Here is a 20,803-nt window from a genome sequence, read left to right as displayed (position 1 = left end):
AATAATTATCTGTAAAAAAATGCGGATAGATCTGCGGAGAACTTTTTTGAGAAATAATGAATAAAATTTTCCCAATTGAATTCTTGTTAACAGCTCATGATTTTTTTGCATGGAATATCATGAAGAACACCTAGAAGAATAATTTATTTTTTTGCGGGAAGTCTGGATAATTTTTGCTATGATTTTTTTTCAAACAATCCTGTGGATGAACTTTAACAATAACTTCAAAAGCAAACTGTTCTGAAGAATTGGTGGAAGAATCCTTGCTTGGTGATCTTGAAGACTTTTTTGGTGAGACTCCTAGATTTTTTTGAACTATTTTTTGAAGAAATCCTCATTAATTCCTGAAAAACCTGAATACATTTTTAATGTACAACTGGAGGATACTTTAAACCAGTGATTCTCAATGTGGGCGAATTCGCCCCCCTGGGGGTGATTTTCAAGTCCAAGGGGTCGAAAATTTGTAAAATGGAATTTGGGGGGCAAAAAACTAGAAAGGGGGTGAAAGTGTGAGAGACTGAGAGTAACGATACTTAACAGAGTAGAAGACACCCAAGTTAATAGAGGATTATACTCTAATGATGTAAAGATTAGTTGATAATCCATTTAAGTTTTTCCCTATACATATTTGTTTGTACTTCTTTTCATGCTCATTTTGATTACTTTTGATGTTCTATTTATGAAAGAACTTTAGATTTGGACAGCTTATTTCAAGATATTTGATATACGTTTCCACTAAGGCAAAGTTTTCAATACAATTTGTTTTGATATTTTGTTACGATCATTTTAATCATTACACACTTTTTTATGAACTAATTTCAGAAAATTTGACCAGCGAAAATTAAGTGCCAACATTAAAGCTATCAATTACCAAAGACGTAAATCATGTAACTAAAAAAAGATTTTTAAAAATATCGGATTGAAACCTCGAAAGCTGCAGAAAGCAATCTAGATTTTTTCAACAAAAAAAAAACTTCAAATTACGTTGGAGTGAGAAAGGTACAAACAATTTTCAGGATTTTCCAATGTTTTTTCAAAGGTTTGGACATTTTGAAGTCGTAAAAAAATAATTACTCGATATCGATAGTAAAAGTTGGTTCTCATTGCTTACTCGATGGTCTCTTGGTTTGCATATAATCTGATTTATGTCATGCAAGTTTCCCTAACTCGATGGTCCCTTTTATATCGAGATATGGAGAGTTGACTGTAATTCAACAGAAAACCACGGTTGGCACCAAATTAAAAAATTCAAAACCACATCAGGGGGGCGATTTCAAAAATTTGTTGGCCTCAAAGGGGCGAAAGTCAAAAAAGTTTGGGAAACGGTGCTTTAAACTAACAATTGGAATGTAATTAGTACGTAGAGGACCTTCCAGCGAAAATGATTAAAAGAATTCCTAATGCATTCCATGGCGGAATTATTAAAGGGATTTTTAAAGCAACTCGATAGAGATTCTAGGGGACGGACCTGGTGTAGGGGTTAGAACACACGCCTCTCACGCCGAGGACCTGGGATCGAATCCCATCCCCGAGATAGTCACTAAAAATTTCAGTGATAACTTCCTTCGGAAGGGAAGTAAAGCCGTTGGTCCCGAGATGAACTAGCCCAGGGCTAAAAATCTCGTTAATAATGATAAAAAAAAAATAAAAGAGATTCTTCGAGAAATTTTCTGATGTAAGATCAGAAAGTCTGGGAATGATTTTCTGTTGAAATCCCAAGACAAACTGGTTCTTGAAGAAAGCACTGAAAAGTACGAAAATAGTTCATAAATAAATTCCCGTAAGAATTCTAAGAGAAATCTCTTCAATACCTGAAAAAATCGTGGAAGAATAAAAGACATCCCTTGTGATGTTTATGCTAGAATTCTTGACTGAATTACAAAATGGAAGAATTTGTAAATTTCTGTAAATTCTATAAATGTAAATTTAAATATACAAATATTACTGATGTGCCGCGAAATGATACAAAATTACAAACAATTCAAATCAATACGAATCTGCTAGAACTACGAAATTAGTTAAAATCGTGATTATTGCGACCGACATAACGTCTGTAAACAAGTATAAGCTAGGCCCCCCCTAGGCCCCCTCCAGAAAAAAATCCTAGCTACGCCAATGATTCCCCTAATGGAGTTCAAGATCTCCTGCCTAAATCCCCCAAATTCGGAACAACTGACCACGATAGGCGGCACTCTTTGCTTCCTCACTTGGATCAAAGAGCCTGGGCTAGAGGCTGCTTCGATTTGGTGTTCGGAAAATTTGTCTAGAGCATCAAACTGATTGCTCATTTCGATACAATTATTCATTTCACCCTTGGAAGAAAGTTCGCATTCCGGAGAAACGTCCTTTCTTCCATTCTTGCCACGTTTAGTGACAGTTTTAAATCCCACTTTTTTGGAAGGAATTCAGAGATTCACCCTTCCTTTTGTTTGTTGTTGATACCATGTTAAGTTAATAAACGGAAGAAGACGTGACCTCCGAGAGGTTTTTTCCCAAGAGGGTGTCCAAGAAGGATTACCACCGCTAGCTTTCGCCAACGGGTCCAACGAAAAATCGAAGGCACGGGTCCAAAAAGGATCGTAAAGGGATCAATAGTTTTTGTAGCACTGAAAAGTACTGTTTTATTGCTTTAGGTAGTTTTTAAGAAAACTTCCAAGAGCAGAGAGAATTCGTGTACGCACAGCACGAAGGTACGATGCGCACTGATCATTAATCACTTAATCAATCATTGCGACCCGTTAATCATTGACGCTCTGAATTTCACGCCACAATACATGGTTCGTAATCTCATCTCTCATAGTGATCCTTTATAAAGGTTTCCTAGAGAATGCCAGCGAAACGTTAACATCATTCAAAGGAATTTCAATTCTATTCCAGAATGGCCTATTAAGTATTTGTCCCCGTATGTCACTTTGTTTTACATGTGGTTTAACACAATGATCTGGTGGCATGCGTGGAGCTAGTTTGTTAAATTGAAACCATCTAGATTCCAACGATGAATCATAATTTCCATTGCTTTATTATTTCTCATTGCAATTCTGTTGTAATCACAAGATTGCATTAGTTTTCAGTAGCACACCATACCAACCGGACGACCTCATGGACGCGATATCTCTAGTGAACGCATTCAACCGTATGCTGGTGTCAAATGTATTAATTGTCAGGAAGCATCATCGTTTAAACGCGATTTCTTCGGGAATGGTTAGAAATGCTGTGATCCTGACGGGTGTCGCAATAGTAACTCTTTTCATTACCGGGCAGCAGATGGGGACGATACAGTTCCGAAGCCATCTCGGGGATGTGTCATCCATTTCGATAACGCTGATGTACACCGTGATTATGATTGTTCAGTTTCCAACGCTGGCCGTAGCAATCTCCAAGAGGAACAAGCTGCACGAGCTTTGCAAACGTATTATTCGGATGGACGAAGAGTTCCAGAAACATTTCTTCCGGCCTATTCCTCCCAACAGCTTCTGGTGGATCAAGCTTCAACTAGTAATCGCTTCGCTTATTACGCTGTACTTGCTTTGTCATTGTATCCTACTTAGTCATATGTATCCGGGCAAAACAGCTCTTACGGTAGCGGGCCGCATCCTGTTGCAGTTCAATATGGCTATGCGGTTGATATTCGGGCAGCTGTTCGGCGAAATACTGCTGTCACGATTTCAACATTTTCAACGAGTAGTCACGCTGCGGAATCTTGGATTCTTTGTGCAGTGCCTGGATGAAATCGACGAACTCAAAACGCTGTTGACGTCAATTTTCGGGTTCCAGATACTAATCAACGGTGCTAATATGTTTATGACTTGCTCCGTAGTGAGCTACAACGTGTTGATCACCGTGCAGATCAAAGAAAATCTGCTACAAGTGCTTTGGGAGAAGCTGGATGTGTTGGCAGATCTGTTCGGAAACATGGTTATATTTTTCCTGTTCGGCTATCGTTGTGGATTGATTGAAGTCAAGGTATGTCTCGATAGATGTTTTGTAGGGTATCTCAAAATTTCCCTTTGTCAGAATGCTCAGAAACAGTGGCCGCACTCCATACGAATGCTGGCCAAAAGTACAATTGGTCGGCGTTAAGTCAGAGTGCACCAAGTGACATTCTGAATATGCTGAGGATAATAGGCTTAAAGTCTCTTTGTATTTTTTTAACTCATTTAAATATTGGTTCAATATTTCTACACATCTTTGTGTTACTATCAAACAATATAATGTGAAGTGATAATCATGAAAAAACATAATCCAAACCTCTAATCGAACGATTTTTTGATCGACTATCTGCACTTGATCCACTGACTGAACTAATGACCACCATTCAGTGAATTGGTTCACAATGACTGAACAATTTCTACGAAAATAATAAGCATTCAATGCTTGCATGGTCAAATCGGGTGTATATCACTACGATAAACAGATTATCAACATCTTTCGACATCAGTATCGTAAATTTTTTAATAATCCATATCTTCAATCCCAAGATCTGTGGCATTACGATAGCTTGAAAATTAAAGTTTTGCAGGGTCAGGGCATTGATGACCAGCAATATTCAAATATGCGTTTAGTCAGAGTGAAAATCTTGAGTACCGGCCAAAATATACTGGTCCAATAAGCGGGTTCTATGACATTCCATACAGACACTATCGATCTACCAAAAATGTCTATCGAACTCTGAAAACAACCCAAAAAATGCAATATTCAATCAGTTTATAGCCCTTTGACACTTGCTTCGTTCTGACTGCGCAGAAATTGTTGCAATAGAATTATTATTGTTTTAATTATTGAATTATTCTCACTCCAAACGTCGAAAAATGCTAATTATTTAACAAACCAAAATTTTTAAAGATAATTTGATGGGAATGGTCGCTGATACAAAAAGGGGATATAGACTTTTCGGGACGAAGCAGCACAATTGTGCTTGACAGAATTTTTTGAAACGGCTTGTTCAGGGCCTGTTTCAGATATTTTTTTGTTTTCCATCTTCATTAATCCATAGTCAATGAGTTACATTATAGCCCCATGAAGAGTACAATCCATTGATCATAAAGGTGAAAAATCGTCCGTCCCGAAAGGGATATTTCCCAGTACATTTGGAAGGATTGGTTTAAAAGCATATTTAATTTAATTGAATCAGTAAAATCTTCTCCAGATAACAGTTTATTGAAATGTAATTATTTCTGTATCAATTTGAAGTTTAATATGGTGGGCAAACTTTTGGTGGTTTCTGAATGTATTCGGTAGCTGATGATGCTTGAAAAGACAGTCTTTATAACAAGTATGAGATTATAATGGTCTGATTCGCAGTATAATTTAAATAAAAAAAAAATCATATCTAGGCACAAGAAAGCGCAATTGAAGCTATAGTTCATCAAATATTATGGCACATTTGCAATTCATTAAGAGGATAATGATCTTTTTGTTTCCTATATATCTTTGTCAATTTATTGAGGAAGCTGTATGTTACACACTTACAACGCTAAACATGTCAAATCCGATTCGAAACATCTTCAGAACAAAGAACTAAGGTATATTCTTTTGAAAAAGATCGGTTGAGACAGATTTGATTATGGTTTAGAAAAACTATCCGCGACGTAATGTGCAAACTTCATTCTTTAATTTTGCCCAACTCTAGGCCACGCTGGGACGTTTCAAAGCCAAAAGTTTTGTATGGGGAGAACTTTAATATCGGTCGTATCATGCATAACGGTATCCCAAAATTTCACATTATCAGAAAATTTGGGGTCTCAATCTCAAAATAACAGATAAGGACGTTCTAAACAGTTTTGCTTCATTGCAGGAACTCTAAAAAAAGACGTTTAGACATTGCCCTATTGAGATTTTTTTTTAAATATCGGACGTTTATGATCAATTTATAAAAAAAGCATTTTTAGTTCTGCAAAATTTCGTAATACCATTAAACTTCGTGGGTATCAAACTTCACGCAAGAATAATTCTTCACCTTTGAAAATAGGAAATTTTTTTGATGAAAAACTTTGCCGACATCATATCCCAAATTGTATGCTTTACAGAATTGATTTTCTGAGGGCAAAAATAGAACTTTCCTGTATTTATTGCTGAATATCATAGAAATGTGGTCTAATATTCAACATATGTTGCCATACTGCGAATAAAATCAATTGATGCAGTAATTTTGAAACAGTATTGTTGGCTGCCTTCATAGTTCGGTGGACGGTGTTTAGCTATTGAGATGGTATTTAGTTTAACAACACGTCCAATATATTTCTTCTAGTTAAATTCACGGTACAGGGCAGCGAGAGCCGAAGAAAAGCGAATCCACCGCAGAAAGAAAAGGCAGCACGAAGAAAGTGTGGTAGCTGAAGCTCAAGAAAGCATGAACCGGAATGATATGCGGAGATTCTATGCAACGGTCAATGGTGCGCGGCACAATACCGTACCAGTGCCCGCCATGTGCAATGGTAAAGAAGGGAATTTGATGACCGATAAAACGGCAGTGGCTACCAAGTGGAAGGAGCACTTTCAGCAATTCTTGAACGGTGAAAATGGAAATGTAGCGAGGAACAGGATGAACATAGATGATGATGATCAAGCTGTGGACCCGCCGACCATAGTAGAGGTTAAAATGCTATCAGTGAGCTGAAGAACTGTCGGCGAAATACCAAACTGGTTTTCGTGAGGGCCGATCGACAACGGGTCAGATGTTTAGCTTGCGAATTCCGGGAGTATAACTTGCAGACTCACTATCTGTTTATTGATTTCAAGGCGGCGTACGACTCAGTGAAAAAAAATGAGCTTTTGGCAGATAATGTCTGAACATGGTTTTCCGGCGAAACTAATTAGACTGATACATGCTACGCTGGATGGTTCGAAATCAGAATAATTTGCTTCAAAGTCGAGCTAACACGACATTTGGCCAAAAAAGAATATCAATCATCGGACCAACCAAGTACAATCAACTACCGGATGAAATTAAGCAGATTTCCAATCGTCATATTTTCAAAAGAGCTGAGATAGTTGCGTCCACTACCAGAAAGCTCTCTCTCCATATGAGCTTTTTGGTGTGGGGGATAGTGGCGGGTATTGAAAAAAAAATAAAAATAAAAATCAAGTACCGTTTTGACTCATATTCCGAACACTTAAGGGCAACAGTGATTTCAAATGCATCTGATAGGCATAAATTAGCAAATATTTGTGAAAATTTCAATTTACTCACAAAGTCTTACTGTTAGCTGTTGTGTGTGTCGATAAAATAATTAATTTTAGCTTGTTTAGTATTGTTTTTACATAAAAGTATGGAACAACATTTTGTCTCAAATGCCGAACACTGTGTTCATTCTGTCTCATATTCCGAACACCTTGATTCAAATTCCGAACAGCACGAATAAATCGTATTCAAATGAACAATTTTGCAAATAAATTTATCTGAGCTTGTTCTACTGGTCTCAAACTAGAGAATCATCACTACTCCCGTGGTATAAATTATATTGGGGCCGTTAAAATTGAGCTGCAATCAACTACCATTTCCTTAGTATGTGGTGACATATTTCAGCGAAACATTTCAACCAAATCGCCATACAAAAACCGAGTGTTCGGAATATGAGTCTGTTCGGAATTTGAGACAAAACGGTATTCGGATCTCAGACGAGGTGTCAACTAAGGAACTAAGCGCGATAGGGCCCGCCTAGGAAGCAGTGTCACGATAGACGGGGATACCTTCGAGGTTCTGGACGAGTTCGTCTACCTCGGATCCTTGACGGCTGCCAACAACGTTAGTCGAGTCAAAAAAGGTTTAACCCCGCACCAAATGAACGATGTACAAAACGCTATTAAGACCGATAGTCCTATATGGGCATGAAACTTGGACGATACTCGCACCCCATTTTCTTCTTCTTGGCATTAACGTCCCCACTGGGACAGAGCCTGCTTCTCAGCTTAGTGTTCTTATGAGCATTTCCACAGTTATTAAGTGAGAGCTTTCTTTGCCAAAGTTGCCATTTTCGCATTCGTATATCGTGTGGCAGGTACGATCATACTCTATGCCCAGGGAAGTCAAGGAAATTTCTATCACGAAAAGATCCTGGACCGATCGGGAATCGAACCCAGACACCTTCACTAAGCTTTGCTTTGTAGCCGCGAACTCTAACCACTCGGGTAAGGAAGGCCCCATATTACGTCTTATGATTTGATTTTTTGGAAGTGTGTAGGTACTACATTAAAAAAAACCCCGGGGGGAAGGGGGTATCTTGTTTCTAGGCCAGCGATGGTTAGTCTAATTATCCATAATTGATGCGACTGATGACACTCAAAAACGAATGGTCATCAAATCGATTAACCTCCGTTCCAGACAGAACCGTGTAGTCCGATGTTCACTGTCAAAGATGGCAGACATGTCATTTCTCAATCATTTCAACAATTTGTTGATTTGTAGCGTACGATTCGACTCCTACCGTGGCAGGGTGAAAGCTTCGGGAGTGATTCGTAACACGATACTTCTTTCGATTGTCACAGTTTCGCCGATCTATTTTTTATTTAAGCTGGATTTCGAACAAAATTTATCGAGAATCAAAAACATTTCAGTGGTTTTGAGATTTGTGATAACCTTGGTCACATGTGCGGTAATCTTGCTGGAAAGCGTCTGGAATCATAACAAAATTTTGCACTTGACAAGAATAATGGCAGATCATGCCAATCGCATGAGGTGGTTGGACCATAAAGGGTCCAACATTGATGTGCCATTCATAAGGGTTGAGATTGGTATTATTTTAAGCTTATTACTAATCATGAATCTGTATACTATTTACGTGTATTGGAATTATCTATCTATTTTAATGATTGTAATGGGCGCAATTTTCAATAGTAATGCTTGCTACGTTACGGGCAACCTTGTATTCATGCAATTTTTCGCGCAATACGTAACCGGAGAATATCTTACACTGCGACTCCAGCTACCTTCACATTCTTTGGAAGACATCCTTAGCAGTGCCGATAGTTTGAATAGAATAAAGAAAGCCATTTCGAGAGCATTTGGAAAAAGACTGTTGTTGCTGCTGTTTCATTTGCTGGTTAACGTGTCCTTCTGCAGTTACGACATCATGACTACCATCGTGGAGCAGAAGTCCAGCGGTTGGCAGCTAATCAGAACAATCTATGTCCTTCTGACCGTGTTCCTAGTGAATATGGTGTCACTGTTCGGAGTAAGCTATAGCTTTGACCGGGTGGCGACGGAGGTGAGTGGAATGCAATTCGGTTGAACTATTTATTAAGTGTACAGGAATCGACTGTGATGGAGGTTATGTTTTTGGGTTTTCGGCTTTCAGTCTATAGGAATCATAAACGGATTTCCGTTCTACACCTGACGTTTCGGTCACATTTATTGTGCCTTTTTTATGCCTTCTATCCTTCGAAAAAGGCACAATATATGTGACCGAAACGTCAGGTGTAGAATGGAAATGCGTTTATGATTCCTAAAGACTGAAAGCCGAAAACCCAAAAACTATTTATTAAGGTGAAGATGAAATAAAACCAAAACTCAAATTTTCAAAAGCGCAATTCTAGAGAACAGGAACGCGATTCCAGCTGAAAATTTGATCGATCGGTTAGTCGCTGGTGATACCAATCGATGAAGTTTGCAGCTTGAACCGCTTTCTGGTTCTCTACAACTAAAAATTCGAGGGTTGGTTTCTATTCATCTTCACCTCAACCCCTTATTTGTTCACTCCAAAAACATTCAAATGGCGAAAACCTTTTTGTTTCTCGGCTTTTTTGCACTATTTTTTCACAAGTTCTTAAAAACCTTATATTTTTAGAATCTGCGTCGATATTGATAATTGGTCATCTGGTTTTAAAGATATTTTGGTGTTCCTATGGGGAATCGGTTTTCTGTAGTTAATTTGAATACATTGTACCGTGCAAATACCATATCCTGAACGGTTAAAAAAGTCAATTTGAATAACTTTAATAATTAAGCATTTTGTGCTCCACGAAGCCTTAGCAGGTGCTCCGCGACAGTTTTGAAAATTCATGTGTATTCATGGTCTCATATATCTGAAATTTTTGTTTGAATATATACTTCACATTTTGTGAAAAATGTGTACCGTAATCCGGGGTAACATTTATTACTTGTTTAATTATGATTCATGGTTAACGGCTAATCAGCCGAATGGAAGTTTAACAACTACCGAAAAATTAAGCATTACATATACGAAGGCCGAAAATTTCATATCAATTTGTCAATTTAATCCAATTGCAAAGTATATGTAATGTTTAGATTTTCGGTATTTGTTGAACTTCCTCTCGGCTGGTTAGCCGTAAACTAGTGATCCTTTATACACTGATACAAATCCACACGCTCGATCTGTGTGTTTAAAATTATGGATCGATCCATGAACGTCCATATTGATTTGCTGTGATTTTCTTGCAAACTTCGTTTGAGTTACACATTGAATTCCTTTGTTTTGCTTTATGGATTGATTAATCAACCGACAACTGGGATTCCATAACTTTTCAACATAAGTTCCCGAAGCTTTCCCTCCACAATCGTATGCGTCAACCTAGGGACGCCATAGATCATCACCCAACACGGATTCAATGTGTTTTGCTTATGGCTATCTAGTGTCATGATCACCATGTTCAAGTTGGTCGATTCATTGATTTGCGCAATGAGTTTGTTATGATGAAATCGATGAGTTTTGTTATCGATTTCCATGTTCAAAACTTCTAAATTGTTAGTGATCAACTCATAGCAAACTGAGTTGCGGTTGGACCTTGTGTTGGACAGTCATCATCATGCTCCCAAAGAGAAGAAGCAAATTTTGAAGCTGACAGTGAAAATGAGTGAATTCGATTTTTCTTTTATTAGTGAAGTTATCCGATATAAGAGGATTCTTCCTTTCTATAAAAAACGTTGATTATAATGTACGGTTTAACAGAAAAATCAGATTCTACTAACAGATTTTCCTGGTTTTCAGTTTCGAATATAATGGAATATGCTAATGCCTGGCTTCCCAAATTATGGATTTGGTGCACCCCGCTTATTGCTAGCTCACTAGTTTGAAAAAAGAAAACTTTCAAGTAAGCTTGCGACAAGCAGAGGAGCCTCTAATTCATATCTTGAGGAGCAATAGTTCTTCTACCAAATTTATTCTTTCAGAACCATGGCAATCATATTTTATTACACATGGCTATCTAAAACCACTACATTTCGAATTCAATAAGCAAATCATTCGGTATTCATGATTTAACTTTTAGGCATTCATGTTGGCTTCACATGACAACCTAATGTTGATACACATGTAATTATACCATGAAGTCAATGACGAAATCCATATGGCTACCACACTCGAGTCATGTGTTTTCTCTTATTGCGCAAATCTGTAAGTAAAACACACGACCTTGACGTGTAGATTTTTCTCAGTGTATGAGAGATAAGCGGAAGTAAAATGGAATGATTTGGTAACAGACCAGCAGTGTTGCGTTTGCTCGGTGTCGAATATAATATTGTAACACGGACATGACTTTCTCATTGCTAAAACGTGTTTTTTGTTTCGTTATAGGTCTTTGAGCTACATTTCCAAACTAATAAACAGCAGAAAAAATCAACAACATAATATTGCATTGAAAAAAAAAAAAATCAGAAAATGAAAAGTTTTCATATATTTTGCTCTTTGAAAACCAACTTTTACCGAAATAATTTCAAGCTTTGACAGCTCTCACTGCTCGATTGGCTCACGCTTTTACAGAAATGTCAACTTCCGCGTGTCTCTCTTATAAAGGATCACTACCGTAAACCACGAATCATAATTGAACAAGTATTTGTCGAACAACTGACTCATGTTCCGTAACCGGTCATTTAAGAACGTCGCGACTCATTGGAAAATGTTTCAATTGATTTTTGATTTTGCTGTTGTGGTATAACATTAATAATCCATTTATAGAAAGTTTAAAAGTATTTGAAATATATTTACTAACTCAATTCATGGCCTCTGAAGCTGGATATGAGATCGAACTCTGACAAGTCATTAACTTTTTGAGTTATTCTCAAATTAAAAACAACAATTGCGAAATATGCTTTAAATTAGGCATTCTGTACAGCAATTAGTTCAATAATTTAAAAAATATTATTAGAATTCTGACAACGTTGTCGTTTTCGGTGATCTAACTATTAATTCAAAATGTTCATTTCGACTTTTTACGTGATAGATTATATAGATCGATGTTACCCCACTTTACGGTACCAATATATTCGACTATAGTGAACACATATGATTTCAAATGTCAAACTTTAGGTTTAGCGTACTCTTCAGATCATTAGACATTAGACACATGACGTTTTGAAAATTTGAGGAGTGACTTCAATTCATCCTCCAATGGACGTTATGGTTGACGATAAACAGTCATCAAAATCTCACTACTTTGAACTCAACAACTGAAATTCACTTTATAAACTTCAAACAGCTGTATCTCAACGCTTAATCATCAATAGGCTTCATTTAAAAGCGTAGTCGTATGCATTCGATTCTACAAAAGCTGTTCACATTTTAGCATGTCAGTTTTTTATTTGCAACAAAAATGGTTTTTACCATCTTCGTTTAATGGTTTACTTAATTTGTGAAACTTAGTGAACGGACTGAAATGTTTCGAAAAAAGTCACTAATCATCAGTGATGGAAAGTAGCTAACATTTCTGTTGAACCGGAATATAAACAAAACGGCTCGCGAGTAAACGAGATTTAAGTAGTTCGTGAACGTATTCGGAGCTGTTCACGAAGCTGATTTTTGACTACAAACTTCACTTTCGATTTGAAAGATATGTAATTGATTTGTCTGTCAAAACCATGATAAATCACACCTTGTTCGATTACTCGCGAGTAAATGTTCGCGAACGCAGGCGGGTGCAAACTTACTCACACCAAGCCTGTTCATGAGTCTGTCATGTTTGTTTTGTGTTGGTTTACACTCGTGAGGTGCTTCGTGATCCGAATAATTCCACCAGTGCTCATTATTAAACAGCAAAAATTCCATACATTTAGATGTACAACAGTTTTTCTTGTCAACAAACAGGTGTTATTAACAATTTAGGTGTCAACTGTGCAATTATGTATTCAAAAATTTCAAACTTTTACTAGTGTTTCATGCACAATGTTTCACGAGAATTTTATTAGAAAAATAGAAACAGCTCGCTCCATTAACCAAACTAAAAAAAACGCTTAAATTTTTTCGAACGATCATGTAAAATATTTTATTTCTATACATTTCTGTGGAAAGCGAATAAAATTCCATTTGGATGTTGAATTGTTATACACCCCAACCTCTTTTTACGACCGTTATCGGGGGGTCGTAAAACAAAATCAGGGTTATAATTATGTTTTTGAAAAATACAACATCTAGATGTGCAAATACTGATCAGAGATATTCGGCAAAGTAGAAACATTGATTGAGAACTTTTCAAAATGGCCATTTAAATTTCATATTCTGATAATAGATGACAACACTGTTCGATTGTTATTAAAGAGCTAATTATATGGGGGTGTTATATGCAGATACCAATAAATTTGAAAGATAACGATACCGAATGTTCACCAAAGTTGCAAGAACTTGCCAAGAAGTGTTGCATACCATACAGTCGGTCGAAACACAAATGTTCATGTGGCTGACAACACTGTTTAAGAAGAATAAACTTCTGTTAAGCGGATATCTCAGGATTCTGACTACTTAGAGGATGGCGTCTTCGGTGAAGTTGCTCAGTAGCTCAAGCGCTATCATTGTGAAAGTCATGAGGTTCGAATTTTTGTCACTAGACGGCGCTAGCGGAATTTTTTTGTGGTTATTTCAGGATCCTGACCATTTAGAAAGATGGCATATTCAGTAGCTCAAGAGCTATCCTATCTCTGGATCCTGGTCACTTAAAGAGATGGTGTATTTGGTAAAGTTATTCCGTAGCTCAAAGGCTTTCATTATTCTAATCAAGAGATTCGAAATGTTTCCAGTAGGTGGTGGTGAGAATGAAATATTCGGTTTTGCGGTTAAGTATGTCAGGGCACAGATCATTTAGAAAAATTGTGTCATCAGCAAAGTTGTTCTATACTTCAAGGACGATCATTATATTATCATCATCGATACCAGGACAAATCCTAACAATTTTCCAACATCTTATTTAATAAACTATTTATTTTCAATCTCAAAATTGTCGGAATTCCTAATGAGGCCGAAATTTTCTACCGGCAGCTAAATTCTCCAATAGCATTCGCAAATTTTTCTTCTTTGTAATCTTTGAAAATCAAGGCATTCTCTATGCCCTGGGAAGTCGAGAAAATTTCCAACCCGAAAATATCCTCGACCAGTGGGATTCGAACCCACGACCCTCAGCTTGGTCTTGCTGAATAGCTGCGCGTTTACCGCTACGGCTATCTGGGCCCTGGATGCTGCATCAATGAAGAAATGTCAATATATCTGGAGGTTTGACAAACTATGGACACAACGCCTTCAGTTTATTTTTAAAAAGGGCTAGAAATACTTTGTTTTTTATCAGCTTATTGCATTAATAATTCACATATAATTTTGTTGTTATCGAATCACCTGAAAAGATAAATAATTAAAAACAACCCAAGTAATAAGAATATTACTGTAAAACCACTCACATTTCCAGAGTTAATACGAATCAAACAAAGTTACTGCTCTGTAGTTGTATGATGTGTAGTGTTGAATTTCAAAAATATACTTGGCAAGCTTTATAATCTTTCGGCTCTGGGGGGAGTGGGTAATAATTGACCTCCAAAACCCCCCTTGGTTGCACAACTGCATCGTACAGTTAGCTAAGTTTTATTCCTGATGTTTTTCCGAGACATACTTGAAAGTTTCTCAAGAAATTACTACATATATTGGTTTTGTTCAATTGATAAATAAAAGCTGGATTATGTTTCTGAATATTTGGAAATTGAATAAGCAAATTAAGATTTGCGATTGCCTAAATGATGTGAAATTTGTCCATATTCTAATGAAAACCAGTTTTTCATGACCATGAAACTATTCATTTTTTTTTTTCAAAATTTTATAAAAATAATCATTCAGGAATTTCTCTAAAAATAAATTAGAAATAGAATCAAACAAAGAAATTTCTTAAAATATCTATTGATGAATGTTATAAAATGTATTTCCAGAAATTACTGTACGAAATTCTGGAGCGAATTAAACCTAAAACTACGATAATGTACATAAGACTCTTATGTATTTATGGATAGTAGTCCCAAGCCCAATTTGAAAGCATGTACCATAGTGAAGAATGAAACGTTCGTATAAAGAAAGGCTTGTTTGTCTAATGAAAGTCAATTAGTGTTATTCGTTTGTCGATTATTTACTTAAAGCCTAGCACATCATGCGCATCAAGTTTATCAAAATATTCAAAGATGTCTTGCAGCTGGATGCCTGTAAGCAGTCGTTTCTTGTTATATTACTATACATTAAACGATCTATATTATTTTGTCAACACGATGTTGAATCTGTTTTGACATGGATATTATTACAAATTATATTTCAATCACCTAACGATATTTAGCTTACTCATGAATTAAACGATAGTGACAGACTATACCCTTATTAGTTGCAAACATAACTTGTTAAAGAAAATGAAGATAGTCGTACTTCTGATGTTCAATATGTCGGAACTAAAATTCATAGACTATTTTAACACTTTTTTAATCGGCAATATTCGTATAGATTACATTCGCCACAAAGTGATACCTGCAAGTGCCCTACGTAATACGGCGATTCTTTTCGCTAACTTCTTAATGGTGTTCTACTTTTCTTGGCAACTGTTCAAGAAATCTAAGGCCACTGACACGCCTATGATACCCTCTCAAATCACTTTCGCATATATCTCAAGAATACTATCGTTTGTCGTTCAATGCTTTGGTATTAGTGTTGCTGGATAGCCTTGTATCTCGCCGGAAATTATTATGCCTGGCGAATCTCATGCTGAACTACACCATTCGGAATAAGGATCGTGATAAAGTGAAACCCAAGCGTCATTTGGAAATGCTACTAGAGATGTGCATAGTTATCATATGTCTAACAGTGATGAATGTGTACAATGTAATAGCAAATCTGCAATTGATATCGATGGTTATTATCATCATGATAACACTTATCGTTTACACTATTTGGTTGTATCTTTTGGGGAATCTGTTCTATCCATTATTTTTCGCGGAGTTTTTGTCACTAGAGTTTGCCATACTGCGAGAGCGACTGAAGACCAAACCTTTGGAAGCTGTGCTCGCCAATGCCGATTTGTTGATTAGTATAAAGAAAAATATTTCACAAGTCTTTGGACGAAGACTGTTCTTCCTGTTGATCCAGTTATTCATGAACATTTCAATTGACGCCTACACAGTGGTGGTAGTGTTTTTAGAACGCGACCAAGACGGTTTTAACATCCAAGAATTTGTTTTGAGAATGAATACGCTTACCATAAACCTGGTGTCACTGTTCGGGATGACCAACTCTTTTGAGCGTGTTCAAACTGAGGTAAATGCTTAGTGATAATTAAACAATTCAATGGATTTCATGTATTACTCTATATATTATCCAAGAAATTGAAATTGAACTCTCAGGTCAGGTGAGATACTTAATTTACGTATTAAGCACAAGTATACTCGCAAGTACGGTCTGCCTCCTCCAACGTCAACACTGCGTGTCCGTAGAGATTCACCGGAAGAATCAATGTTTTATACAGGGCGAATTTTGATTCCGTTAACCTGCGATCGATTCCAATAAGGTCCATATCGTCCGCGAAGCCAAGGAGCATGTGCGACTTTGTGATAATAATGCCATTCCTCTGTACGCCAGATCTCCGACCCTCGAGTGCAATGTTGAACAGTAAATTCGAAAGTGCGTCTCCCTGCTTCAACCCGTCTAACGGCACGATCGAGGTTGAGACTTCGTCCGCGATCCGAACACTTGATTTCGAACCATCCAGCGTAGCACGTATCAGCCTAATTAATTTCGCCGGAAAACCATGTTCAGACATTATCTACCACATCTTATTTCTTTATACTGAGTTGCACTCCGCCTTGAAACCAATAAATAAACAGGTGGTGAGTCTGCAATTTATACTCCTGAAATTTATCTAGGATCATACGCAAGGTAAACGTCTGGTCCGTTGCCGATCGGCCCTCACTAAAACCAGCTTGGTATTCGCCGAGGAAGGACGCCTCGAGCGGTCTTAGTCTGTCAAACAAGATGCTCGACAGTATTTTATACAACGAATTCAGCAGGGTAATTTCTCTGTAATTAGCACAGTCCCTGTGCCCTTTCTTGTATATTGGGCGTATGAGGCCATCCAACCAGCCGGTGGATATTTCTTCATCCTCCCATACCTTCAGAAGTACTCGGTGGATTTACTGGAAAAGCTGCTCACTTCCGCCCTGGAGAAGCTTGACCGGAATTTCCGGGATTTATGCTTTGCATTGATAGCTTTCAATGCTTTAAATAGTGTTTTTTTAATTCAACACGCTCTGTTTTTATGATAATTGCGAACCGTGCTAACATATGGCTGTTTAAAGAACAAACACATATTCAACTGTTTCGTCCAGGGTTGACCAGGCCCTACGTTGTGTTTTACTTTGGTCCCGGAGGGGCAGACGAATGAAAGAGGCAGTGCTCCTGCTCGGTGGGGGATACGATAGGTGACGATAACAGCTTACAACTAATATCACAGAGGGAAACGATGTCACTTATATATGCCAGAGGTAGCAAAAGTGCACATCGCATGTAGCATTGTTACAGTGTTAATGCGCCGACAGGCTAGCACCACGCAGCCCAATGCAAGAGCATGAAAGGAATTGGGCTGCTTGCTGCTAGCTGGGGCAAACGAGATAAATTGAATGCACACTACGCTGCTGCAGTTTACGAGTGCGCCTACCATAGAAGCGAATGGGAGATAACGTTGCGGTGAGACCGAACATCAACATCTAATAAGACACTTTTCACTGACCCCACGTTGTTAGAAAATTGATATTGTTTCAATTTTGCTTGAACCTCAACGCATCGAATTATTTTTTGAACTTTTTATTTCATTAAAAAAAAAAAGATGAACTAAAGAAAAGTTGTTTACGCAACAAGTTGCAGACGATCTTTACAGCAGTTACAGTTGAATAATTATGATGAGTGCTGTAAAATCGAGTTCTGCAACGAGTTGCGTACAACATTTTTTGAAATTTCGTAGAAGACCACTTGAGGGTATCAGAAATCATATCGGAAATCATTCACCATTATTTAACAATTTCTGAAAAATTGTTGTGTAATGATTCATGCGTAATAATTATGACCGCACTGTATAATTCAGTGCAGGAAAGTAGGCCGTTTCTTGACAGATTGGCGGAATAAATAACAGCCTATTTCGATGAGAAATCGCAAAAAAAAATTCTCGCAACATTTTTTTTTGTTACGAAGTTATATTTGACTGGTAAACAATCTTTTGCACAATTATGATATAATGGTTGAATATTTTGTAAAATTCTTGTCTATCGTAATGTTCTGAATGGCCTCGAAGGTTTACGCATGTGATTGAAACGTAGATTCATATTTCCACTAAAATATACAAGTTATTTTCACTTACCCCATTTACCCCCTTGCCCCGCAGTACCTTAATTATCGTAATGTCACGATTAGAACTCGATAACAATCTTTTATGCAAACTGTATTTTCATTTTCATATATTCATTCATATATTTCATTTGCCACAAACAAGTCTGAATGCTCGATTTGAATATAAAACGACAAGCATCAAGTTGACTAGGTATACCATAACCGCAAATAAATACGGGCGCATGCAACATAAAAATAACAATAATATATTAGTTATGTAAACGCCATAATCCTACGATAAAGTTGAACCATCGCAACGTAACAACAGTTATTCATCTTCAATTCTCAGATCGCAAGCATGATCGACCATAAAATGCTTAACCTATTCAACGTGTTTTTCGTATCCAGCATTCGCTTGGAACTCGACGAAAGATGGTGCTACATTCACTACAATAATATTTTTAGAAACTTTTTTGTACCATTTTTGCTCTGTTTATGCGTCATGTGCTTGGGCCTTATGGAATTGTACAGCGAATTTGGAAAACTATTACGGAGTGTGGTCACTATAAGTGATGTTCTTCGATATGCTTCCTTTACCTTTATCGACATTTTGAGTAACTTATTATTTCTGTTCAACCGAAAACAGTGCTTTAGATTGGTTGATGAGCTACTTTATTTTGACCGGAGTTACAGCGCACTAACAAATTCATGGTCGTTTAAGGCGGATGCGAAGCTTACAAGAAATCAACTTGTGTTTGCCAGTGCTAGCTATCTTATAGTTTTGCTGATAAATTTGATCATGTTCTCTGTGCTGCCGTATAATACCACTACAGCGATTCTGCTGACCATTTCTGTTTTCATCAGATTTCACTTCATTCTGCAACAGTTGTATGTGGTGTATTTTGTCGAACATTTGACGATACGATACCACTTGATACGCGATACAGTTCAGAAACAGGTCAAGCAAAATCTACTTCTGGCAACACTGAAATTGTATGATCGACTGGGTGCTATGACACAATTGATTTCTGATGCATTTGGGTTTTACTGTTTGCTGAACTCACTGCTAGTATTCCTGAACTCAGCAATTGCCATCTACGCTAGTATAGTATTTATTGGACGGGGAAGTTCTTTAGTATCCATTTTTATGGACTCTGGTAACGCGATTCCAACCATTATTTTATTTTATGGGAATACTTACGCATTTAATAAGCTTATAATTGAGGTAAGAATTGAAAATTGGTATAGGCAGCTTTGATTATGACATATGAATCAGATTCTATAGCATTAATTATATAACCTTCAAACATTTGAAACAAACTCTAGTATTTTTTTTTCTTAACCATTTTCAGGAACAGGAATTCAAAAATGCAGTTAAATCCCTTCAATACACTGCCACCGAAGAACATTCAGAAGATTATTTGGTAAATATTTCACGATCTATAAAAACATTTATCGCTAAAAATAATCTTTAATCATCTTTTTTTCAAACTTTCAGAATTTCTTAGATCTGATCAACCTAAAGCTGATGGCAGAATCACCCAAGATCACCGCGTGTGGACTATTCACCGTCAATTTGCAAGTATTCTACAACGTTTTCGCCGCCATCGTCACCTACATAATGATACTGTTTCAGTTTAGAGATTTTGAAAAGGCGTAAACAAAATTTCTGTGGACATCATTTCGTTGTTAAATTATGTAGAGAATAAAGTTAACTTTACTGCTTCACTATTTTATCAATATTTATTGCTTTAATATTCTATTTCTGTTGAATTGTTCACATTATATTTTGGAAGAGTAGTATAAAGAAAAGCAAATACAATTTTTAAATAAATATGTTCAATTCAATTTTAAAATTGTGGGTCTCACTAGTTCAATTAAAAATCAATTTGCTTAGGATTTTATTGATGAAATTTGCTTAGGATTATTGTGAAACTGATTCGGAAGAAAAGGGCACTACAAGATGGATCACCTATAGAATGGACCCCTGTAACATCCTGAATAAGAACCAAGAGGTGGCATGCAATGCGAGTGTATAGATTTTATTGCAAGCTATTCTGTAATCTTCTTCTTCTTCTTGGCATTACGTCCCCACTGAGACAGAGCCTGCTTCTCAGCTACTACCACAGTTATTAACTGAGAGCTTTCTTTGCCAAAGTTGCCATTTTTGCATTCGTATATCGTGTGGCAGGTACGATGATACTCTATGCCCAGGGAAGTCAGGGAAATTTCCATCACGAAAAGATCCT

The 20,803-nt window shown here is 37.0% G+C and overlaps 1 protein-coding gene across 1 annotated transcript in view; it reads left to right on the top strand.

Annotated features, from left to right (window-relative positions):
* The window catches only part of LOC23687578, a 30,644-nt gene extending 10,380 nt beyond the window's left edge, over window positions 1-20,264 (top strand). The window contains exons 2-4 of the mRNA XM_021842176.1: window positions 3,065-3,963; window positions 19,907-19,978; window positions 20,053-20,264. Of these exons, the coding sequence (XP_021697868.1) occupies window positions 3,065-3,963; window positions 19,907-19,978; window positions 20,053-20,214 (1,133 nt within the window). The 3' untranslated portion in view covers window positions 20,215-20,264. The remainder of the gene's footprint in view (window positions 1-3,064; window positions 3,964-19,906; window positions 19,979-20,052) is intronic.
* The last annotated feature ends 539 nt before the right edge of the window (window positions 20,265-20,803 follow it).

The sequence above is a fragment of the Aedes aegypti genome, chromosome 2, assembly GCF_002204515.2.
Source record: "Aedes aegypti strain LVP_AGWG chromosome 2, AaegL5.0 Primary Assembly, whole genome shotgun sequence".
NCBI classification, from domain to species: domain Eukaryota; kingdom Metazoa; phylum Arthropoda; class Insecta; order Diptera; family Culicidae; genus Aedes; species Aedes aegypti.
This window is presented reverse-complemented; position numbering and strand designations above follow the sequence as displayed.